The sequence below is a fragment of the Saccopteryx leptura genome, chromosome 2 (genome assembly GCF_036850995.1).
Source record: "Saccopteryx leptura isolate mSacLep1 chromosome 2, mSacLep1_pri_phased_curated, whole genome shotgun sequence".
NCBI classification, from domain to species: Eukaryota; Metazoa; Chordata; class Mammalia; order Chiroptera; family Emballonuridae; genus Saccopteryx; species Saccopteryx leptura.
Window position 1 is genome coordinate 264,012,556 of NC_089504.1, and position 25,740 is coordinate 264,038,295.

Genomic DNA, 25,740 nt, shown 5'->3' on the forward strand with positions numbered 1-25,740 from the left:
TAGAGCATAAGGGAAGATAGACCTAAGCTAAAAATGCTAAGACAGCTTAAGTGCCTTATATAGCATATGAAGCCTGAGCAGGGAATTCCAGGTCCTGGGAACCTCGTGTGGCTATCATCCACCTAGGATGAAATCTATGCTCCAGGGAAGAAGCAAAGGCTTCTTTTCTTTTCTGTTTCCTGAGGGACTAGGAATGATTCATCTTTGCATTCCCTGTGCCTTGCACATAGCAGTGCTTCATAAATATTTAAAAGTTGGAAACAGGGCCACCTGAAACTAATATAATATTCGTTTGCCAACTGTAATTGAAAAATAATTTAATAATGATAATAGTTTCAAAGATTGGGAAAAGGTTCCAGACAGGCATACCAAAAGGATCAAGCAGTGCTTGAAACCAACAAAAGGTTAAAAGTGACCCGGAAAGGCGCTTTCATTCCCTCTATTCTACCTAGCAGCTGATGACACACTGCACACCACCCGTTTTTATTGGGAGAAGCCACTGAGCGGCGCGCAGTTGCTTCAAACACGGAAGAGTGGGTGGAGTTTAGGTTCCTGAGGGATCCGCTAGGACCTGTCGGTGTTTTGGTTGAAAGAATCAGAGAAAGGATTTGAGAAGGGCTGATGGTGCTCCTGTTACCCCTCCTTATTGTATTTACGGTGAAGCACTGCGTCGCCCGTGAGTATCCCAAGTTCTCTTGGCTCCGAACTCCAAAGTTAAGGCAGCTTGGGGGCACAGCTCGTCTTCCTAAAACTTGAGGTGAATTGTAGAAGAAGCCCGGAGGAAAAGCGCCTTTATTAAACCAGGACTCATAGGAGCGTACTAAACCCGGGACTTGTGGGAGTGGTGGACTAACTGAACAGTTTTCTAGTCATGTGTGTAGGATTCTGGTGTCGCCCTTCCTACAGAGTGGGAGCCATTCTGGAAAGACCCTCCTGGGAACTTCCTCACTTTCCTTCTGAGCATTGCGCCACCTCTTTTCTGCTCAGATCCTTTCTTTTGCTTCTGTTTCTCCTCTTTGCTAGCTTAGCGAGTCTCGTGATCATTATTCAGGTTTATTTATGTTTTTCTTCCTTATCACACGCTCCACCTGTAACAGAAGATTCCAGAAAAACAAAACCATGGCTCTAGACTTGGATAATGTGTGTAAAGCAGGGGTAGTCAACCTTTTTATACCTACCGCCCACTTTTGTATCTCCGTTAGTAGTAAAATTTTCTAACCACCCACCGGTTCCACAGTAATGGTGATTTATAAAGTAGGGAAGTTACTTTACTTTATAAAATTTATAAAGCAGAGTTACAGCAAGTTAAAGCATATAATAATTATTATTATACTTACCAAGTACTTTATGTCGGATTTTTGCTAAGTTTGGCAGAATAAAGCTTTATAAAACAACTTACTATAGTTAAATCTATCTTTTTATTTATACTTCGGTTGCTCCTCTACCACCCACCATCAAAGCTGGAACGCCCACTAGTGGGCGGTAGGGACCAGGTTGACTACCACTGGAAAACATTATCACCTGGGCAGAGGAGTTTTTTGTGGTTTAGGGGCCCATGTCACTGAGGAAGCAGATGCCTACAGTTGCCCCAAATACATTAGATACAGGGGTCTCAAACTCAAACGTGGATTGTCTGCGGGCCGCACAAAATTGGTGGGCGGGCCGCGAGTTTGAGACCCCTGCATTAGAAGGTCCATGAGCTGGAAGCACCAGGCTTCTCTGCTCTAAGCAACTTCTCTTCCAGCTAGGGCAGCGGTTCTCAACCTGTGGGTCGCAACCCACAGGTTGAGAACCGCTGAGCTAGGGGCTGGCACTCCCTGGTGGGCAGACAGTGTCTGGACCTCTGTTTCAGTGACCACCTGAGGCGGTGACTCATGAGATGATGGCAAGGAGCTCTTTCAGATCACCTGTGTATTTGCACAAACGCTGGTTGATGGCTTACCACATGCCAGGACGGGAACATGACTGAACAAGACAGACGTGGGTCCTTCTCCTACAGAAATTTAATCCAGAAAAATCTCACCCTTTAAATCAGAAATGGGAAAGATTGGGGTGAGGGTCAGCAGCAGATGATGGAAAGAGAAAGGGAGGAAAGGATGGTATTTCTAGAAGGTAAAAAGCTTATATATACTACCTTCATTTGATCCTTAAAGAGTTCTTCATTATGACCACAGTATCCCCTAAAGAATCTTTCATGTGATGGTCTCACTAACCTTGTGGCAGAAAACTCAGCCCAGAGAGGTTATCTTAGCTCATATAATGAACAGTCTGAAATATATACAGGTCTCTTAAGGCCCACAGTTCAGGGCTTCTTGACACAGCGCTTCTGGATGTAGACACTTTGCATCCAGAAATGCGAAATAAAACCAGTCATCTATGAAGAGTAGGGAGGGTCACTTTATGCTGGTTATTTTCCTTTTGACTTCTGGATGTCATCCTTCTCTGTCCTGTCGTGTGCCCTGGGGGATGACTTCCACAGACTTCATCACCCAGTCTCTCTTGCAGGTTGATTTCCAGCCAACAGAGACACTGGAAGGAGAGAGATCAGAGAGCAAGAAGGGAAGAGGGGTTGGGGTATTTTGTCTTCCCCTGTTTCTGTAGTGTCTCTGGTGGTAGCTGTGTTCCTCTGCAATATAATTTTCCCGGAATAGCCCCTTCTTCACATAGCTCCAGCTCCCACTGGGCTTTGGTAACACAATTTGCTCCTCTTATCTCTGCAGCCCTAGGGGGTGGTAACAGCTTCCCATCATTGCTAGCTCCTGGGCCTCAGTGTCCCTCAGTGTTTCCTTCCGCTTGCCCCCACCTCTATCAGGAGTCTGTTTTTTAAGTTCTCTTCAGGAGACTCATCTGGAGTGAAGGCTGTTTCCTGCCAGGACCCGATGGACTGAGAATTCTCGAGCACTGAGGGTTGCTGACAGGGAAGGGAGCCAGGGTTATTACAAGAGACTTGGTCTACTTAATATAGGTGCCCAATGCTGGCCCCATGTAGGACCTTCTAAACATGGGAAAGCAGGCAGTGTTTGGGGGCACAACTCCAGGAAATGTCAAGATAATTCCACTGTCACTTCCGGTGTGTTGCTTTCATTGACTCCATAGCCTGCAGTAGACTGCTCCTTCCTGTGTATACCCATAGCTCCTGTTCACAGTTTTTAAATTTCCTTTTACAAAAATCTTTCCTTCAAGGCTTTCCTTAAAGCTAGGGAGAGCTCTTCAATTTTTCTCTCCTTTATTTCCTTAGCACTACCTAGTGACCTAGAGGCACTTAATAAACGCCTCCTGAGTGAATTTATGTTCAAAGGTAATGTCCCTCCTAAGAAATTGAAGTTATCTGACTGTGTGAGCCATAGAGAACTTGGGCAGCAATACTGACTGCAAATTTGCCACTGTGGTTTACTGTACTTGCAGAGTTTGTATGAAAAAACAATGTTTTATGCTTTACAACTCATCCTGCTCTTCATTTCAGCCTGTGTGAGACTGTGACCTGGTGATATGGGTGGGTGCAGTTAGCCAGGGGCAGGCATAGGATCTCTCTTGCATAGCCATATGTGGTTTGTGAGTTTAATATTGAAATAACCAAGGTCAGTTTCTTGATATTATTCATAATTCTATGGATGTATGGATGTATGAATCTGATACATCTATTTGTTTCATGAATGATGGTATCCTTCACACATAAAGACTGATGTTGGATAAGCCCCTTAAATTGACAACTGAGCCAGTGTAAAAACACGGATTTACAGATTATCTGTTTAGCAATGACCTTGAGTGCAAACAGTTAACATGAGAAAATATGGGCAGACTTTATTAGACTTTAGTCTGTTTCCATAGAGCTGTTGCTAAGGTACATGCAGTAGAAATTCCTCCAAGACATCATTTTACTCTCCCAAGGTCCTCTTCTTCTTGGCTGACATGGAGTCTATCTAAACCTGAGGAATTCAAGTAATTCTTAGATTTTCCCCCCTGCCTGGTTGGAATATCTATTTTCACTAAAATCCATTGACCTCAACCATCTCCTTACCCCAGAGGAGTGCCACGAGCTGGAGGGAGGGCGCCAAGTTTAAAGATCAGATGTGTGGCTCTTTAAACACCTGATCTATGAAACCCAAATTGAGACAGATGACAAAGGACATTCCTTCTGACATCCAAATTTATACTTATTATGGGAAACCTTTCAAGAATATACATATCAGATCACATTTTGTTACAACCTCCGCGAATCATTTAAAAAGAAGAAAACTCACACAACTGGAATTCTTGTGGGAAATACGAGGCATATGGTGATTACTGTATACAGAGTACTGAGGAAAACAACCCACAGAGCTCATTTATTCACTTCTTCTCTGATGCTCTAGATGGTCCCACAGTGGTGTCCTCACTGTTCCTCAAACACACCTCCTTGAGGAGTTGGGATGGGCCTTCCGTCTGGAAGGTTCTTCTCCCATGGCTCACTCCCTCACTTCATTCCCATCTCTGCTCAGAGAGGACTTTCTGGTCCTTGTATCTAAAAGATCAGCCCTCTTCCCGCTGTATTTTTTTCTCTGCTTTATTTTTCTTCACAATTTTCATCTCTGCCTTCTAGAAATTGGTCCAGAGGCTGGGACTTTGATGTGTTCGTTGCTGCATCCCTAGCACTAGGACTGTGCCCACTGGAAATTCAGAAAAGAATAAAACTTAGACAAAAGGGGACATTGGTGACCTCCAAAAGGGTAGCCTGAAAAAAGCAGCTAAAAACTCAAACTGTCACGTTCAGCACTTTCAGGCCCTCAGTAAGTTCCTGTAATTAGAAGAGTTCTTGCTGCCTGTAGAACCATCCACCTCTCTGTATGCTTTGAGAAGTGTCCAGGGGTCCTCTTAACTAAAAATATCACCACCCACTTCTCCCCTCATTCCTGTGATGCCTGAAATTCCAAAGAGTAGTTCCCAGAAGTCATAATCATTCTGACTGTATTAAAGCACCAGGCTACTTGGGAGGGCCAACAAATAATAGGGACTTTGTTGACCGGGTTAACCAATCAGGGCCCACAGCCACTTGTAGGAAGGTCTGAGCCACCACCCACTGAGGGAATCAGTGACAGTGGGTCATCCTTGACACAAGGGGGCAGGAGAGAGCAATGGTGATGTAGTGGGGAGCCTGAAACAGCCTGGGCTGGGGAAGTTGGGTGTCTAAGGCAGAGGGGCTTCCAGTCTGAGAGGTCAGAGAGTGACTCCTGGCTCCTCCACATATGGATTCTAAGGATGATCTTGGGCAGTTTTCTTCATCTCACTGCACCTATTGAAATGGGAATTTAAAAAACCTACCTCAAGGGTTGCTGTGAGGAGTACATGAAGTTCATGTTTATCAAGGGCTACACCCGGTTCCTAGCCATGGTATGTGCTTAATAAATAAGTGCGGTTCTCATGGTTATGGTTCAGGTGTTGCTGCCCTCTGTAGCTCACTGAGGGCCCAACTTTGTGGAAGGATTGTCACCTCCTCCTTGGAGCATTTCCAGATTGCTTCACATGAGAGCAGGCTCAGTGTTCACTGGTGGCACTTCCCCGCTTCTCTGTGTTTATTTATGTTAATGCTTTAGTTCTGTGATTCTGTAAGTTCCTGGAGGAAAGAACTGGTGTCTGATTTGTTTTGCTCCTCCTGACATTGCCTCACCCTTCCTTGTATGTGGTAGATACCCAGTAAGTAGAAATTGCTCACATGGGTGAATATCTGAAAACACCATCAATTATTTTACAACCAGTAATTTCCACAGCCTTTTGCCAGAAAGGCTTAATTTGTTAATGCGCAAGTTAAAGGGAACATGACTGAGGACACTAAGGCACACTGCACCCGGGCTGAGCGCTGTTTGGTCGTGTTGCTCGGGCTTTCCAGCAGTTCCCAGCAGAACCCTTTGAGGAATAGCTTGACTGGCCTGACAGAAGCCAAATTCTTTTTGTTTTTTTCTTTTCTTTTTTCTTATTCAGTGAGTGGAGGGGAGGCAGAGACAGACTTCTGCATGCACCCCAACGGACCGGGATCTACCTGGCAAGCCCCCTAGGGGGTGATGCTCTGCCCATCTCGGGTGTTGCTCCACTGCTCAGCAACCGAGCTCTTCTTAGCATCTGAGGTGGAGACCATGGAGCCATCTTCTTCCAATTGAGCCATAGCTGCAGGAGGGAAGGAGGGAGAGAGAGAGATGAGAGAGAGAGAGATGAGAGTAGGGAGGGGTAGAGAAGCAGATGGGCACTTCTCCTGTGTGCCCTGACTGGGAATTGAACCCAAGACTTCCACATGCCAGGCCAATGCTCTACCACTGAGCCAATTGGCCAGGGCCAGAAGACCAAATTCTAAATTGTAGATTCCAGTTTACTAAGTGAGTTAACACTGATAGTCTGTTCATGGAAAGGAAGAGAGAAACCTAATTTCATAACTAGTGGAACAAGAAGAAAGAATTGGAAGATGCTTAGATTGAATCATATGAAATTACCATTTTAGTAGATCAAAAATGATCAAATATAGGGATCTTTTTAAGTGATTCAACCTTCATAGTTATACCAGAAATCTGATCATCCAGGTAATATATCCATCGGATACTAGTTATCACAAGGTCTAATGTACCCTGAGAGAAAGGGGACTGTAGGCTTTCCCCTGCCTCCTCTATTTATCATCTGTCCACCAACCTCCCATCACAGCTGAGGTTGCATTTTGGAAGCCCAGCTAAGGAGCAAACCTCGTACCTGTGGACACACCAGATGGGTAACTGGGCCCATGGCAAAGGAAGGGGAGAGGGCTGTGATGTCCTGGAGAGGGGCCAGGCGCAGCTGCCAGAGGTGGGGACAGGCAGATGACCGACAGATGGAGACCAGCCTTGAGGGGCAGAGCAGCCTTTGAAGTCAGGGCTGGCAGGCGGAACACTGCTCTGACACCAGGAATTAGACTGAGTCTGAGGTTGGAGGGAAGGACACACTGGATTCGGACAATATAGTCAACATCCTGTTTCTCTCTGCTCACCTCTTCTAAACTCTAGATAATGCTGTTTTTTATGAAGTGATATTTTTTAAATAAGAAAGCGAAATTACAAGAATTGTATGTACTGTGTGTGGCAATGATATCAGTGATCCTCATTTAGAAAAAAATCTCTCGTTGAGCAGTAATGCCCCAAGATGTTAATACCTTTTTATCTCCACTTGTTGGCATCTACTGGGCGCGCAGACCCCAGATGTCATAAAAAGGAATCCCAGATTCCAAGGGAAGTTCTATACTAGCCCAACTTAGCTCCATAACACCATCTCTCTTCATTTCCTTCTTCCTTCTCCTCTCCCATTCTGTGCCACGAATTTTATTTCTGTCAGGTGTTTTCTTTTGAATAACGGTGGAAGCAATTCCTACTGATTTCTTACCCCCTCAGTGCCTCAGCTACCACCACAGGCCTTCTTGCTGTTCTTGGGACATGCCAGGCAGCTCCTTTCCTCAGACCTTTGCACAGTTCCTGCAGCCTGGACTGCTGTCCCCAGATATCTGTCTGGCTCCCCTCACTCCCTGCTCCCTGCAGAGACACCTTTCTTCTTTTTCTTTTAGAGGGAGAGACAGACAGGAAAGGAGAGAGATGAAAAGCATCAACTCATAGTTGTGGCACCTTAGTTGTTCATTGATCACTTCTCATACATGCCTTGTCTGGGGGCTCCAGCCAAGCCAGTGACCCCTTGTTCAAGCCAGTGACCTTGGAATCATGTCTATGACCCCACACTCTGCGACCCTGCACTCAAGTTGGTGTGTGCTCAAGCTGGCGACCTTAGGGGTTTGAACCTGGGACCTCAGCATCCCAGGTGGCTGCTCTATCCACTGCGCCACCACTAGTTAAGGCAGTGACACCTTCTTGAGGAGGCCTTCCCTAACCATTGCTGTTTAAAATTATATTGCTTAGTTCTCCTTGCAGCTCTATTTTTCTCTATTGTACTCTTTAAAAGACATGTTATATTTATATATTTCATTTATTTTGTATTGTCTGTCTGCCTTCCTTTTCCCCATTAGAGTGTCAGCTCCATAAGGGCAGACACTTGTATCTGTTTTGTCTGTTGGTGCTCAGGGCCTAGCCCAGAGCCTGGAACAGACAAAGCGCTCACATGTTTGTTAAATACACAAACGGATATCAGGAAGGTGTGAGAACTAATAATGTTCAACACTTGTTCTTCCCTTTGTCTCCATCTTTAAACAGTTACATATCTGCAGAGCCACAAAACCTTTCCAGATGTGGAGAAATAGAACTGTTTCAAAGTCAGTTACAGCCTGACCTGCGGTGGCACAGTGGATAAAGCATTGACCTGGAATGCTGAGGTCACCGGTTCAAAAACCCTGGGCTTGCCTGGTCAAGGCACATATGGGAGTTGATGCTTCTTGCTCCTCCCCCTTTCTCTCTCTCTCTCTCTCTCTCTCTCTCTCTCTCTCTCTCTCACACACACTCTTACTCTCCTCTCTAAAATGAACGAATAAATAAATAAATAAATAAAAGATTTTCTCTAAAAAAAAAATCAGTTTCAAAGTCAGGCATGTATATCTTTCTTAGACTCTAGAATGCATGTAAATTAGATTTCTGCTCTGCTCCCCCTTCACTAGCCTGCCCTTTAAGAAAACTATGTTTTAGCCCTGTCCAGATAGCTTACTTAATTGGTTAGAGTTGTCCCCATACACAAAAGTTTTGGGTTCAATCCCTGGTCAGGGTACATACAGGAACAGATCGATGTTTCTGTCTGTCTGTCTCTCTCCCTTCTTCTCTCTCTAAAATCAATAAATAACATTTTTTAAAAAGAAAAGTATGTTTTAAAGTGTAAGTTCCAGGTTAAAATGGATCCATATTTATTTCCGCATATTTCATTATTTCAGAACAGAGAAAATGTCTTGCCAACAACTTAGTTCACAAATACTTATAAAGCTTCTACCATGTGCCAAGCCTTGCAGGAAATCCAAAGGAAAAAGGAAAAAGGCTAAGTCCCAGTTCTTAAGCGACTTAGGATCGAGCAGTGGGTAGAAGGTAAGCAAAGAAAATAAAGTAGAAAGCAGAATACAGTAATATTGGTTTTGGGTAATCTGTACTTCTGCTTCAATCCCTGCTCTTGCCATAAGAACCAACACCTTTATGATGAGCTGCCCAACTCAGAGGCTCCCACTGCGTTGCCTGTCACTCTTGCCCCCAACACCTACAAGAAGGGAAAGGGGGAGGTAAAGGGTCAAAGCAATGCAGAGAGGCCTCGGGGGCCTTAATGCTCCCACCAGGCCTGGAGAAGACCAGCCTCCATCTTGCTCAGAGCTGCAGCTGACAGGATAGCACCTCTGGGAAGGGCTCAGGGACTGGGGTGCCCACTGCCCACCCTGCCAAGGCTGTGTATCGAAGTGGAAGCATAAAATGTATTTAACAGTTTGTTGGCTTGATTTTTTCCTAAGTATTTGAATGTCGCCTATGTGCACCTCCTTTGTCCTCTTTTTTTTTTTTTTTTTTTTTTTTTACAGAGGCAGAGATAGACAGGGACAGACAGACAGGAACAGAGAGAGATGAGAAGCATCAATCATCAGTTTCTCGTTGCGCATTGCGACTTCGTAGTTGTTCATTGATTGCTTTCTCACATGTGCCTTGACCTCGGGCCTTCAGCAGACCGAGTAACCCCCTGCTGGAGCCAGCGACCTTGGGTCTAAGCTGGTGAGCTCTTTGCTCAAGCCAGATAAGCCCGCGCTCAAGCTGGCGACCTCGGGGTCTCGAACCTGGATCCTTCCGCATCCCAGTCCGACGCTCTATCCAGTGCGCCACCACCTGGCCAGGCTCCTTTGTCCTCTTGACTTGGCTGTACAAATGTCAGGGCTATCCCTGAGCGTGTCTTTGGAGGTGGGCTTTGAGGATCGGGAAGGTTTTAGAAGGATCAAATGGCAGGAGGCACAAGCTGAGCTGGGCATTTTCGGAGAGCACAGAGCAGGTAGGAGAGAAAGGCACGGAGCGGGCACGTCCTCTCCCTGCCGGCTCCTTGGCACGGCCGGGAGGGCCTTGCCCTTCTCAGCCTTGCTCTGCTTACCTGTCAGGCATCATCTGTCCCGGTCTCCTCTGTGGTACTCAGAGTGCTTCAGCCACCCGAGGCCATTGCTTCCCAGCATGCCCTGCTCCCCTGCCTCCTGCTCTAAGACCTGTCTCTGGACCGCGTTCCCGACGTCCACACCCTGCACTCACACCGTTGTAGCGCCCATCACACCACTTTGAAGCTGCCTCATCTGTCTCTGCCGGACTGTGAGCTTTTTGAACGAGCTGTGGAGCTCAGTGTGGAAGCGGCCGAGAGTGCTAAACAGTTTTGTTTTATTTTTGCTTACTTTTGACCCTTCATGATTATCACAATTCTTATAGTGATAGTTGGCCAGATGAAAAAGTGGAGATAGCATAGGGAAATGGTTGACAAGTGGTTTGGTATAATAGGAAAAGAATTGTGCTTTTAAAAAATGTATGTGGGTTCTCGCTCTGACTGACATGGGTGTGTGTGTGTGGACCCTCATTTATCTACCCAAAGTCCTCATTGGTAAAACAGAAGGATGAGTTATTAGTGTTTTTATTTTTTACTTTTTTATAAGAGAAAGAGATAGAGACACACAGACAGACAGACAGGAAGGGAGAGAGATGAGAAGCATCAACTTGTAGTTGCAGCATTTTAGTTGTTCACTGATTGCTTTCTCATATGTGCCTTAACCAGGGGGGTTTTAAGCCAAGCCAGTGACCCCTATGTCTATGATCCCACACTCACACCAGTTACCCTGCACTCAAGCTGGTGAGCCTACGCTCAAGCCGAACAGGCAGTGACCTCGGGGTCTCGACCTTGGACCTCAGCATCCCAGGTCAATGCTCTATCCATTGCATCACCACTGGTTAGGCAGGTTATCAGTGTTTTTAAACCTGGGACCAATAAGTGGGCCTGGGCCCTTTCCCTGCAAACCAGAACAGCACTCCCTACCTCACATGGAAATTGAGATTACCTGTAGAACTTCAACCTGAGGTTTCCGAACCTGGTTTAAAAAGGCTTCACGTCTTGGACTATCGCTCTCATCTCCTTTCCAGTGCTGATTCCCGGGGTTATGATTCCGTAAGAGGAGGCGGCAGCCGGTCCCGGAGGAATGGGCACAGCTGAAGACAGAGCGCTGACGTGGGGGTTCAGTGGACTGCAGGGTACGGACCTGCGTGGTCGGTGACTCTAAATATCTTCCTTCTGTCTCCCTCCCAGGGACTCACTCTCTGAGATATTTCCGCCTGGGCGTTTCCGATCCCAGCCATGGGATCCCTGAGTTTATTTCAGTGGGGTACGTGGACTCGCATCCCATCACCACATACGACAGTGTCTCTCGGCTGAAGGAGCCTCGGGCGCCATGGATGGCAGAGCACCTCGCTCCCGATCACTGGGAGAGGTACACCCAGCTGCTGAGGGGCTGGCAGCAGGCATTCAAGGTGGAGCTGAAGAACCTGCTGAGTCACTACAACCACTCAGGTGGTGCGTGCAGCTGATCACGTCCCCTCGCTGGTCCCCACCCCGGCCAAGAGGTCCCCAGGCTGACAGCACGTGTGAGCTTTTGCTATGAGTTTTTTCCAAGTTTGCCCTCTCTGTGGCTTTGGCAAAGCCTGGACCGTTTGATTGATGGGGTCCAGTGCCTGCCATCTGCCCTGTGCATCTTTCATATTGTCTGCTGTCCCTAGGAGCCCTTTGTCCTTTGCTGCCATATTCCTGTCCCACTATCATTCCTGCCTGTATCTTCTCCTTTCCCATCTAAATGTCACTATTCTGTGTCTCATTTCCTGGGGGCCAGGCTTAGTGAGTTGCTCACATAGGCATCGTGACTTACGACAGTCACTTTTCCAGGGATATTTCTGGCTCCTGCATATCTCTCCCTCTCCCACTGCACTGTAAGGTTTATCAGTCCATCATTCCCATGATGGAATAACTTTCCAAGGCAGGAATCATCCTGTTCCCTCAGCACACAGTAGGTTCGCCACAAATACCTGTTAACAGATGGGATTATGTCACAGCGACCTCGCAGAGACAGGGATGCCATGGTGGGCCTGTAGGGTGCTGTGTCCTGGGGTGGAGGAGGATGCAGTGACGCCAGCTGGGCACCCCTAGGGACACCCCTTTCTGGCCTGTGTTCCAGGGTCCCACACGTACCAGAGGATGATTGGCTGTGAGCTGCGGGAGGATGGGAGCACCTCGGGATTCCTGCAGTATGCATACGACGGGCAGGATTTCCTCATCTTCAATAAAGACACGCTCACCTGGATAGCTGTGGATAATGTGGCTCACATCACCAAGCGGGCATGGGAGGCCAATCGGCATGAGTTGCAGTATCAGAAAAATTGGCTGGAAGAAGAATGTATCGCCTGGTTAAAGAGATTCCTGGAGTATGGGAAAGACACCCTCCTAAGGACAGGTGAAAAGAAGGGAGAATACTTGTCCCCACACCCTGGGACCCTTGGTTTTCTACAGAACTTCCTCTAATCTAGGTTATAGTCACCCTATTCCAAAATCCGTCTTTTTAGTCGGACTTTTATGATCTGTAACACCCTGTGCAAACTTCCCCTAGTTACTGCTTGTCAGCATCTTGACAAGTTCAGCAGTTGCACTAGAGAGAGTGCAGTCCCTCCAGGGACACCTTCTTTTGAGGGGATCCAGTAAGACAAAGTCTTCCGTCTCCTGCCAGTGACAAGTTGGGAACTACCTTGGGCAGGGGAGCAATCCTTCCAAGTTGTGTAGTAACTAAGGGCCCTCATAACCTAGTACGAGTGAAAGCCTCGGCTCACAGAGACAGAGAGTCTTTGCTTTACTGAAGGGTTTATGATGAGATTTCCTTCATTGCAAAGCTCCTCTTATGCAGTAACGATAGGATTTAATCAGTCAGCTTTTGGTTAATACAGAACTTTTCACTTATAATCTTATTCAAAATGTATTTTGCCTGTATCACACTGTAGGAAACTTCTAGACACAATGTGCCTTTTCCTGCAGGAATTGTCTCTAATGGGGGGACTTTCCAGAGCTGGGGGGGGGGCTTGGGAGGCAGCCGGCCCCCATTAGGAATTTGGACTATCTTTCCAGGAGGCTCGGCTGCAGGGGCAGATAACTCCAATGTGAACTTAACTCTCTTGCTCCCTGGCTGAACCATATGAGTCTCCACTTCCTCACCTCGATGAGTGGTATCGGCTTTGACTGCAATCAAAGAACCCCCCAGGGTCCTGGCCTGCTGTTTTCGGTGAACCCAGCGCCAGCAGAAGGCAGACAGAGTTTAATTGGGATTGGAGGGCTGATACTCTGGAAAAGCAGGGGGACGCCTGGGCACGGAGGGTGTGTGGGAAGCCTAACTTCCGTGTGTCTGCTCCCCCTCCAAGCCTCCTCTCTCCACCATGAGTGCCCTGATGGGGTCTCAGCCTGTTGGTCAAAACCACCGCCTAGAAGAGCATCTGTGATCATTTCTTACAGGCACTGTCAAAAGGCTGAGTCTCTCTCGGTAGCATTTTATTTTCTCTTTAATGTTGAAAAACCTTTTTCTCCTACTAAACTGCACACCACAGGACAGAAAAGGAAGGCGTGGTTGGGAGAAGGGTCCTCCCTGTATCACGGCGGCAGGTAGCGTGGTGGGATGAGGAAGCGAGTCTCAGCGAAGAGCAGGAAGCAGGCCCTCTGGGGGTGGCGTTGGATGTGACCCAGTGTCAGCAGGACACTCTAAGGACAGCACCGTGTGGAAAATAAGCAGAACGGTCAAGGGGGAGCAAGTGGACAATTCTTTGTCGTCCCTGCTGGAGTCCCTCTGGAATGTGAATTTCTGTAGGCCCTGCGAGGGTACAAGGTGACCTGTGACGTATGTCTGTGTCTGATGGCGGTCTCCGTCTTAGCTCGTTCGGGCTGCTATAACTAAATGCCACAGCCTGGGCAACTCACAAACAACAGCACTTCATCTCCCACAGTTCTGGAGGCTGGACGTCTGGGATCAGGGCACCCGCATGATCAGCCGAGGGCCTTGTTCCAGGTAGCAGACTGCTGATGTCTTGCTGTGTCCTCACCTGGTGGAGGGGACTAGGGATTTCTCTGGAGCCTCTTTTACATAAGACACTAATCCCATTTTTGAGGGCTTTATCTTCATGACTTCAGCACCCCCCCCCCCCAGAGGCCCCTCCTCCTAATACCATCATCTTGGGGGGTTAGGATTTCAACATATGAGTCGGGAATGAGGCACAACCATTCAGACCACAGCAATCACCAAAGTACTAACTTGAGGACACAAGGCAGTTCAGGGCCAAAGTGAGCTGAGGCGGCTGTGATGTCTTTGCACTAGCACAGAATTGAGGAAAGGGAGTGCTGAGCTCTAATCTCCAAACTTCTGCCGAATTACGTATCACAAATAGTCACTTACAAATTCTGTAGCTCAGTTACCTGGCTCGACTCCACATTCATTATTCCTGAGCACACTGCCCTAGCAAGGAGTATACAATAAATAGGCTTCTTGTCAACCAACCAGGGTCATCCTTGGTTTTAGATGTTTCCTGCAATGAAGGGAATTAATTGGGTAATCCAGTCGCCAAGTTCTAATACTGTATACACTCAGTGCATAAGATATTTCTACTTCACCTTCTTCTTCCTAGAGCCCCCACTCGTCAGAGTAAGTCGCCAAGAAATTTTCCCAGGAGTTACAACTCTTTTCTGCAGAGCTCATGGCTTTTACCCCCCAGAAATTTCCATTATCTGGATGAAAAATGGGGAAGAAATGATCCAAGAAATGGATTATGGAGACATTCTTCCCAGTGGGGATGGGACCTACCAGACATGGGTGTCGGTGGAGCTGGATCCTCAGAGCACTGACCTTTACTCCTGTCATGTGGAGCATGTTGACGTCCAAATGGTTCTCCAGGTCCCTCGGGGTAAGGACAGGGTGTGGCTGTCTGGGAAGCGAGCCGAGGAAGGGGGTGAGAGCCGGCGTGGATCACTGCGGGCTCTAGGACGGCTCTTTGAAATCAGAGCTTCTCTCACTCTTTGGTCTCAGGGTTTCTTTATCCTCTTACAAATTACTGAGGACCCCAAAGAGCTTTTGTTTACGTGGGTGATTTCTATTGCTGCTTACTCTATTAGAAATTAAGAATTTTAAGAATGTAAACTGAAGAAAACACGAACACATGTTTCATTAGCTATCAGAGCAGTGGCGTCATCACAGGGGATGCAGCCTCTAGAGCAGGGGTCCCCAAACTTTTTACACAGGGGGCCAGTTCACTGTCCCTCAGACCATTGGAGGGCCGGACTATAAAAAAAACTATGAACAAATCCCTATGCACACTGCACATATCTTATTTTAAAGTAAAAAAACAAAACGGGAACAAATACAATATTTAAAATAAAAAACAAGTAAATTTAAATCAAGAAATCCCAGTATTTCAATGGGAACTATGGGCCTGCTTTTGGCTAATGAGATGGTCAATGTGCTCCTTTCATTGACCACCAATGAAAGAGGTGCCCCTTCCAGAAGTGCAGCGGGGGCCGGATAAATGGCCTCAGGGGGCCGCATGTGGCCCGCGGGCCGTAGTTTGGGGACCCCTGCTCTAGAAGCCCCACTATGTGCACGTGAGAGGGAAATCATGACTTTGACCTGCCTCCTGGACTCTCCGAAAGAGTCTTTGAGAACTACTGTCTCTCTTTAAAGATCATTGCCCTGCGTGGAGCCATGAAGTGAGAAGCCCCAGTAAGAAAAATGGCGTTGGGCTTTCTGATCATTACACGGACAAGAGTCCCCAAAAGTTAACGTGGAAGGGGAGGAAGACTTGTGGATTTTTCCTCATGTGCTTGCTTTCAGAATCGGAAATTCTCTCTTTGGTGATGAAAACTGTCTCTGGGTCCGTGGTCCTTGCCATCGCTCTGGCTGGAGTTGGCCTCCTGGTCTGGAGAAGGAGACACCGAGGTGAGGCACCGGCAGCAGCCCTCGGGGGCTGGATGCTATCACCCCACCCTGCTCTCCACTTAGAAATGAGCTGGCCCTCACTTTGTGGTCACAGAAGGACCTGGAACCTCCCACAAAATGAGGAACATACACTATGGCCAATGCTTGTGAGGCGAGTGGCCTGTTCCATCGGTGATGGCTGACCTCAACCAAGTAGTAGTATAGCTGTCCAGGTGAACTGTCCTCCCAGAACCTGGGTCAGAGAAGATAGAATGGTCTGATTTTTTCCTAAATTATATCCTTATTATTAATTACTATTAACTTTTTGTTTTGTCCTACTGATGTCTTTGTTTCAAGACATCAGTAAGTTTTCCTATTTGACATTTTCTGACTTTCAATTATATGAAAGTTCTTTCCCATCTAAACTCATCTTTCAGCACGTGAAATGTTGAAGTGTAGAGACCTTTGGAAAATGGGACTCAGGGGAAGGAAAAGGGGGAGGAGAAATGGGGGGATATAGGTGCTTAATACTTTGGGGAAACAGTTCATTCATTATATATATATAGACATATATATAATTCATATATATATATATACATATATATATATATATATTAAATACGTACTATGTTCCAGGCACAGTACTGGATGCTGGGATATAGCTATGCAAAAGACAGACATGGTCCCTGCTGTCTTATAAAGTCATCTCCCCCCAACCCTGACCCCTGGTTTTAGTAGACTCTCAAATTGATCACAGCATAATATTGATGAGATCTGGGTTATGGGTTTGAACCCAGAATGGGCCAGGGTTTGGTATGGTTTCATAACCACAGACTTCAACCCCAATTCAAGTGATATGCTGTAATGCATGTTATTAGATCAAAGTAAGGCAACCCCTTTACTAGAAAATCAACTCTGAGAGTTATTGTGTCATTCTGATATTTTCTTTATAAAGTGCAGCAGTAAGCCCAATCCAATAAATGAGAGCTGCTAAAGAAAATTAAAAAAAAATTTTTTTTTTATAATAACACACCTGTCTCAAGAATAACACACACTGTGAGTTCTTGCTTTTTATCATGTGGAATTTGTGAATTTGAGTTAAACTTTGTCAAGCACTAAGAGAATCTTGACAAAGCTGGCTAAAAATGTCAATGTCAGCTTCTCAGATTTTGCTGAACATTGCCCTTTTTTTTTTTGCACTATAAGGAAAAAAATGCACCTATCTGACTAAAATGTCTTTCTTTCAGAAAATAATGAAGTCATCTACCTTCCTGCACCAGATCAATGATTGGGGATAGCTCTTGGACAGTTGTCTTTCTCCTGGGACCCGTGGTCTCTTCTGTCCCTATGGATTCATGTTCAGCACTCAAAACTCTTGACTACACCCACAACAGACATGGATATTACAGGGTTGAGCATTTATGGCAGAAAGACAGGAGCCACAAAGTTTTCTTTGTTCTTTGGCTCCAAAAAGACTGTCAGCTTTCAAGCTCTTTTGATGGACTTCTTTATCAAAATCACATTTGGCTCTAAATACAGCTTATCTCACGATACAGCACAACCCCACGTACCATCTGTTACCGAAGATTGCCAAGTATATTAGGGAATCTTGGAGCTGGAAGGAATCTTCCATTCGAGGGCCGGAAATGTCTTCCCTTTGACTTACGCATCCAGCCTCCACTTGAATACCACCAGTGAGGGGAACCTCGCTACATTATGAAGTGGCCTTTCTCTTCCTTCCTGAGAATATATTATGCAAGAGCTTTGAATTGCGGGTGCCATGACTGTGACCCAACAGCCAGGGTTGGACCACCCTATGAGAACCACCAGCGAGTTGCTACCATGGCCAGTGAATAGCCGGATCATTTTACATGTTTTTGGCCTGAGAGAAAGCCGGAGTGTCCTGTTCTTATAGCAGCTCTGCCTGGTAGCTTGGAATCTTGGAAATATGCCTGGCCAGGCCTGTGGAAGTGATCTTATTGTTTCTCTCTCTCTCTCTCTTTTTTTTTAAGATTTTATTTATTCATTTTTAGAGAGAGAAGAGAGAGAGAGAGAAGGGGGGAGGAGCAGGAAGCATCAACTCCCATATGTGCCTTGACCAGGCAAGCCCAGGATTTTGAACCAGCAACCAGTGTTCCAGGTCGACGCTTTCATCCATTGAGCCACCACAGGTCAGGCTCTTTTTTCTGTCTCCTGAGGTAGAGTAAGAACAATAATTATCAGACATTTACCACCTTCAGTGGAACTACAAAGATCTAGACCGAAGTGCAGTCTTTTAATATGAAAATGATAGTATATTTATCGGAATAGGCTTCAATTCTAATTCCTGTCCTTTCTCTTTGGGCTTATCGTAGATGGGCCTGACCCACCTGTCCACACGTGCTTATCCGCCATGCTTACGCCCCATCCCCCAAGAGTACAGAAAAGCCCAACTGTGAGAACTAATACCCCTCTGAACTGCCTTTCTGTACCCCTGAAATCTTCACTATCATTTACCTCTTGTTTGCCTGTCATCTTTGATTCTCAGTAAGAAGGTCACATTTGACCAGAGGGGAAATACTGGTCAGTAAGTTAAATCAGAGTTCGGACCCCAGGACCCTGGATTCTCCTGGACTTAAGATTTCTAGAAACACTCAGACCATGGGGAGCCTGTATTGTGCCTCCAGGGGAAACACAAGCTTTCACTGTGGCCTCCTTCCCCAACAAGTTTTCTCCTTACTTCCCCACAGTTGCCTTGGCTGAGTAGAAAGAATACCCAATATGGCCACTTACAGGAGTAAGTGAAGATAAACACCATCAATGCCGTTTAATGTATCTTTGTTGTAAATCTTGTTGATTACAACTCATCACTCTGCTCATTCTATTTCTGGCTTGTGAACCAGCTGAACAGGGCCACAGCTAACCCATAGGGGACATTTGTTCAAATTAGAGAACTGTCCCCTTCCTCTGCTCGGATCCTGACCCGGCCTGAGTGATATGGCTTAGTGAGCAAATCAGAGAATGGATTTCTACCCTGCGTGCCCCCTTGGTGTGCAGGGCACCCATTACAAGGCATCTATGGTCGTACCATTAGAAAATAGAAGAAAATTGGCCATAGACTAGGATGAATAAATTGATTTGGAGGGATGCCTGACCTGTGGTGGTGCAGTGGATAAAGCCTTGACCTGGAATGCTGAGGTCGCCGGTTTGAAACCCTGGGCTTGCCTGGTCAAGGCACATATGGGAGTGGATGCTTCCTGCTCCTCCCCACCTTCTCTCTCTCTCTCTCTTCTCTGAAATGAATAAATAAAATAAAAATAATTTAAAAAAAATTGATTTGGAGGGAAGGGTGGGAGTGGAAAAAAACAGGTTGATTCTTTCAAAACAGTAGCATTAGCAGCCCTGTTTGTATATCCAAACAGCTAAAATTATCCGAAAGGTTTTACATAATCCTATCATGGAGTTTATTTATGGCGATCTATTTTTAAATTTTTGTCATATTACACAGTCTGTTTGCACCATGCCTTGTATGTAGTAGGAACCCAGTAAATACTTCTTGAATGAACCAGTACAGTATTTTAATTAGCTAGTCCTTGTGTACCGGTGCAAAGGAACAGTGTCATCTTACCACTGAAATCATAGAGGGGAAATAATTCCACTCACTATCACATGACATTCCAGAGCCCAGGATGAAGGCCCCAAGGACCAGTCTGAATTCTTCAAAGGTTTCTACAGCATAAGTTATTTCATACTTGATCTTGTCATTTTCTTGTCTGTGAAATTAGGGATTCCAAACATTCTAACCACTCTCCTCCTCCCACACACACACATACTGGGGGTAAGGACAGAATTCAGAGGGTCTCAGTCAAGGCACGATTTTTCTTAAAGGCTATGAGAAAAGGCACAGTATAGGAGCAATCATCCTGGGGACCCAAATATTCTGACCACCTAATAGCTATCTTTTTATTGCTGAGGCCTGGAGAGCTGTTATATAATCTGAATGTGTTTTCCTGTCATCATCTGGGTCTTTCGTTCCTGGAAGTTTTTGAAACACAGACTTCATCAGTTCTTATTAATGACCTAGGGAGTTTGTGAGACTGCTCCTTCTAAGGACCGATTACATATGCTTTTTCCTCTCTACCTTCCTCCCTGAACTTGGTGTGAGCTGAGCCAGTCAGGCAGGAGCTTCTCCATGTGTCCCTTGGCAGGGGGTGGGTGTGGAGGAGTGTTTGGGACCAGAAAGTCCTGAGCTGGGCTGGTTGGAGCGAGAGACTGAGGGGCAGGCGGCTGGCCGGAGCCCTGGCAGGCGGAGGCTGGTCTGGGGCAAGTGCCGTGGCTGCAGCCGGGCTTCTCACGAAGCAGAGCAGGGCCGGAGGGTGGGAACAATTGAGAAGAAAACCCGCTTCTGAGAAAACAGCTTCTCAAATGGAAACTGAATTCAGGGAACTGGAGGCTGCAGACCAAAATGGGGAGCCACCAGAATGGAGAAGGAAGTGAAACCAAGAGAGAAGTGCGACATGCAACCTCAAGCTGAGAGTCCGCTTTTCCCTCTCTGAGGCGAGGCGGTGTGGCGGTGTGGGCCCACGGCATGGCAGTGGGGTGGTGTGGCGGTGTGGGCCCACGGCATGGCAGTGGGGTGGTGTGGAGGTGTGGGCTCACGGCATGGCAGTGGGGTGGTGTGGAGGTGTGGGCTCACGGCATGGCAGTGGGGTGGTGTGGAGGTGTGGGCCCATGGCATGGCAGTGGGGTGGTGTGGAGGTGTGGGCTCACGGCATGGCAGTGGGGCGATGTGGCGGAGTGGAGGTGTGGGCCCACGGCACGGCAATGGGGCGGTGTGGAGGTGTGGGCCCACGGCATGGCAGTGGGGCGGTGTCGGCCCACAGCGATCCTATTCCCTGAACTGAGTAACAGCTCTGCATTCTTTTCAGCAACAGGACAGCAGCCTGGAGAGAGAATGCTGGGCACCTCAAGAAGACACAGACTCTAAAAGGTGACGATTCTGATTCTGAGGCCACGTGGAGGGCTGGGAAGAATGGAAAGGAAAACATCTGCAGTCTCATCAGCTGCTGAGTGCAACCCCTTGTTGCGCTGTGAAAGATCTGAAAGCCCGTGCTCTCTTACTCACACAGCGGCTCCAAGTACATAGTCTGCGCGTGAGACTCAACAGGAAGTGGCTCGCCAGATGTAACCCCTGAGGCTGAGAATCTGGGCCGCCCTCCGCCTTACTTCTTAGAGACTGAATCAGTCATTGATCCCTGAGGATCAAGGAGGCTTGAAGACGAAAGGCAAGCTGCTCTAACCCAGTTTAGGCCTTTGCAACTGAAATTAAGATCGAGTTTCAGAGATTTGTAAATTTGCCCAGCTTTGTTGACTTGAAATCAGTCTACATGATGATGTGTTTATAGGCCCAGAGATGGACATTTCAAGGACTGTCCTTTGCCACAAGGAATTCATACTGTCTCTGTGTGTCACTGTGTACACTGTATTTTCATTAATGCCACAGAGTGTATTTACTGATGATTGACCATAGATATTGATATTCAAATTAGAGTCTTACGGCCTTCCTTAGCTCATCCACCATTCATAGAATGTAGGTTCCATGAGTCCTGGGACCCCAGTGCATGGCACACGGGAGCCACTTAATACAGATGCATATCAGCCAAATGCAGTTTAGCAGTGCCCACTATGAGCCAGACTATGGGCACTAGAGCCCAATAGCGATCTTTTGAATAGTATCAATTGCAGAAATGGCCCAGATATATACTTATAAGCAAATCAAGCACATATATCATAGAAAAGGATTTTAAGAAAGATAACCTGGAATGTAATTCTATAAACTAGACCCTGGGTTTTGTGTTAATAGAAGAATTACAACTCTGACAGTGACCATTGGTGGTAATGCTGAAAAACACTGGCTGGATACAACTGCAGAGTGAAATGGGAGGGCCTGCATATAAATACTCCGTTAATGAAAGGAACGACGGGCAGAGAGGACCGCGGCTGAGTGCTGCCTCCCTCTCAGCAGCAGCTGGCTGGGCTTCTAGGACCAGCAAGCAGTTGTGATGGTGACATCCAGGAACTCAAGGGTGTGCAGCGAGTCAGAGTGCATTTTAATCCTCTGTTTCCTTCTGCCTTCCTCGGATGGCCGATCCTCAGAATTAACTCCCTCTCTAAACTTGTAAATGCTTTTTGGCTCTGCTGTTCAGCTGACACTTGGCAGCTCTGTGTTGGTGTTTATCTGTTTCTACCCAGCTTATCTCTCCGGCTAGACCATAAACTCCTTGAGGACACAGTTTAAATTCCATCTCCTTTGCTTGATATCAGGTGATCTTAGGTTACTGAACTTCTGAGCTTCAGTTTTATAAAATCAGATGTGTAGCTACCTGTCTCCTAGCATTGGTTAGTATAGAAAGTAAATGAGGGGTGTGTGTGTGTGAAGGCAGATTGTACAGGGGGTGGCACATGCCATGTCTCGTCCTCTCAGTGTTCTCCAGGCTGTTACTCCCTATGTCCCACACAATCATAGCTAGCATTTTTTTAGTGTTTACTTCAAACCGGGCATTTTATGTGTGTTATCGCTAGTCCTCATAACACTTTGCCAGCAGGTATTATTAGCTTCATTTTGCTGAAGTTCAGGTGAGTTATGTTTCTTGACAGGGTCACAGTTAATAGGTGGCAGAGGCATGATTCAAACCTGAGTCTTTCTCCATATATTCTTTCCAGTACGCCACCCTGTTTGCACACAGTAGGCACTCAGCTGATGCTCTGGGTATGACCTGCTCAAAACTATGCTCTGTAGCGAACCTCCTTCCTTGGGAACAAAGGAATAAAAACTTCACAGTGAATCAGAAAATCAATGAAGTCCCTTATAAATTCATAGAAGTCTGAGTCTTTGCTCTCAGCCTTTGAGAATCTGACTTAAATGCTGAATAAGGCCTAGAGGGTTGAATGAACCCATAGGGAGTTGTCACACATTTCATGGAAATGTCAAGAAAGGCCGTGGATAAGATTCATTACTTGGCAATTCTTTGCAGATGGGAATAGCAGATGCCCAAAGGGAAAATTCAAAGCACTTCACCTTGCAAACAAACTCAACCAGGGTAGATCCACTGGTACATAGAATTTTAGAGCTGGTGGGTTGTTTAGGGGTCATATAGTTAAATTCTCTCATTTTACAGATGAAAGAAAAAAATTGAGGCTTGGAGAGAGTAAAATGGTTTGCCAAAAGAAACTCTGAAACCAATTATAAATGTCATGTCTTTACAAAAATATGATCAACATCACCAGTCATTAGGGAAATGCCAATTAAGACCACAGTGAGATATCACTCTACACCTGTAACAACAACTCAAATAAAAAGCGACAACACTAAACTGACAAGGATGTGGAGAAATGAGATCACTTATCCGTTGTTGGTGGGAACAGAGAATGGTACAGGCATCCCAGAAACAGGCTATTTATCTAAACACTAAATATATACTTACCTAGCATTACACTTCTGGCATTTACCCCAGAGGTAAATGAAAAGTTCTGTCTGCGTTAAAACCTGTGCAAAATTGTTCAGAGTAGCTTTATGTGTAATAGCTCGAAACCGGAAATAACCAAAAGATACCTCTGTCGATGAATGGCTAAACAAGGCTGCATCCATGCTATGGAATACTACTCAGCAATAAAAAAAGGGTACACTATTTCTAGATGCAACAATTTAAATAGATTTCAAGGGCATTACACTGAGTGAAAAGGAAAAAAAAAAGCCAATCCGAAAAGGTCACATAGTGTATAATTCCATTTCTGTAATATTTTCAAAATGACAAAATAGAGATGGAAAACTGATCAGTGTTTGCCAAGGTTAGGGGCAGTGGGGGAGGGGCGGGTATGACTGTAAAGGGTGGCATGAGGGTGGTGGGAGTCCTGTGTCTTGATTACAGTGGCGGTCACACAAATCCTCATGATAAAATAACAGAGACCTATGCACACATATTGTATTGGTATCAGTTTCTTGATTTCACTACTGTACCATAATTATAAGATGTAACCATGGAAGGAACTTGGCAAAGGGTCCATGGCACCTCTCTGTACTAACTTTATGCTCTCCTGTGACTCTGCAATTATTTCACAATACAATTTTTTAAAACTTGAAGGACAATGCAACAACTCATTTCTGTTATGGTAACTTGTCATCATCTGGTTTACGTGAAACTAGTTTCATGTAGAAATTTGCCAAATAATAAAAGTGGCTGATAGTTGAGCTTTTTAAAGTAATCTGTGCCTATGTCCCCAAAACTCTTTCTTAGAAAAATCCCATTTAGTTTGCAGTCAGTAGAATACAAATTGAGATACTTAAAGGGACCCATTAACAGTAGAATCATCTGAAAAGGCTGTGTTATTAGAATTTGGTCATAATGTTATAGCATAAAAAGTAATTTATTTAGGGAGAATTGGGAGCATTTCTACTGTTCTAAAACCCCATCGAAGAGAAGGCACGAGGTATTTGGTCCCTCAATCTAGCTGCCGTCTTTCATAACTTGAAGGTGCCCCTGCCTAAGGTTAGCGTCATCTACCTGTGTGACTGAAAATTGTTATTGCTTGATGGTGGCAGCTCAGGGTGATCTGAACTTTAAGCCTCCCATTGCATAGGCAGGGGGGCTATGACTGGAGAATGACTGCCCTTGAACCATCCTGATGGCTGGTCCTTGAGCTGGTTCCTTTGCAGCAGCTGTTTTCTAGCTGTGCACAGCTGCACCTTGAGTCTGTAAGTAAACCACCCATTTTCTGGGGCCCCTAGTGACCCAGGAGTATGACTCATGCTTCCCCTTGTGCCTGTACTTGTCAACCTAATGAATGAACTTCCGTTCATATATGTTTCCTCAGGGGGAGTTCCTCGTGGAATTTATGCCTGCTTGGCATTTACTTATAAATATAACCCTGGGTGGTTTTGTCCATAACAGCTATTCCAAACATTCCTCATCCCCTCCAGCCCCATTTTCCTCCAACCTCACAATGAAAGCGGAGGTTCTTAGAAGTTCCTTAGCCCCCCACCTACAAAGGAACCTGCAACCCATCCCATTACCTTTCTTGCCTCCTTCTCAGTAGAGATGTTCTGCTTTTGCTCTGGGCTGGTTCCACCCTTTCCTGACTCCCCCAAGACCTTTTCCCCCACCCTGCTGTAGCTTCAACTTCATAGACTCGTGTAGGTAGGTATCTATAGAAAAGGGCAGAGACTTCACAGCCAGCCAGACAAGGGTTTGAGTCCCACCTCCTCCATTTATTAGCTGTGGGATCTTAAGAACCCCCCCTTTTTTTTTGTATTTTTCCGAAGCTGGAAACGGGGAGAGACAGTCAGACAGACTCCCGCATGCGCCCGACCGGGATCCACCCGGCATGCCCACCAGGGGGCGATGCTCTGCCCATCTTGGGGCGTCTGCCCATCTTGGGGCATCGCTCTGCGACAATCAGCCATTTTAGCACCTGAGGCAGAGGCCATAGAGCCATCCTCAGCGCCAGGGCAAACTTTGCTCCAGTGGAGCCTTGGCTGCGGGAGGGGAAGAGAGAGACAGAGAGGAAGGAGAGGGGGAGGGGTGGAGAAGCAGATGGGCGCTTCTCCTGTGTGCCCTGGCCTGGATTCGAATTCCTGCATGCCAGGCCGACACTCTACCGCTGAGCAAACCGGCCAGGGCTAAGAACCCTTTTTAAAAAAAATTGCAGTAAAATACACATAACAAATTCACCATCTTAACCATTTAGAAGTATACAGTTCAGTAGTGTCAAGTATATTCACGCTGTCGCTCAGCCAATCTCCAGAGCGGGTTTTACCTTCCCAGACTGCAACTCTGCATTCATCAACCACCACAGTATTCCCCCTC

The 25,740-nt window shown here is 46.3% G+C and overlaps 1 protein-coding gene across 5 annotated transcripts; it reads left to right on the forward strand.

Moving 5' to 3' along the window:
* The first annotated feature begins 543 nt into the window (after positions 1–543).
* On the forward strand, positions 544–24,118 carry LOC136390751 (major histocompatibility complex class I-related gene protein). 5 transcript variants are annotated; one of them, XR_010748760.1, is made up of 8 exons: positions 555–676; positions 8,852–8,999; positions 11,218–11,552; positions 12,137–12,412; positions 14,616–14,891; positions 15,815–15,919; positions 17,146–18,069; positions 20,806–24,118. XR_010748760.1 is itself a non-coding variant. In XM_066361674.1 (6 exons), exons 1-6 carry the CDS (start codon positions 622–624, stop codon positions 17,184–17,186), a joined length of 1,017 nt encoding a protein of 338 aa, XP_066217771.1. In that variant the 5' UTR covers positions 544–621; the 3' UTR covers positions 17,187–19,442. The 5 variants fall into 5 exon arrangements, 1 of the variants encoding a protein (XP_066217771.1); XR_010748757.1 differs by lacking the exon at positions 8,852–8,999 and having other exon boundaries at positions 544–676; positions 11,218–11,481; XR_010748758.1 differs by lacking the exon at positions 8,852–8,999 and having other exon boundaries at positions 544–676; positions 11,218–11,481; positions 20,812–24,118.
* Positions 24,119–25,740: the final 1,622 nt, after the last annotated feature.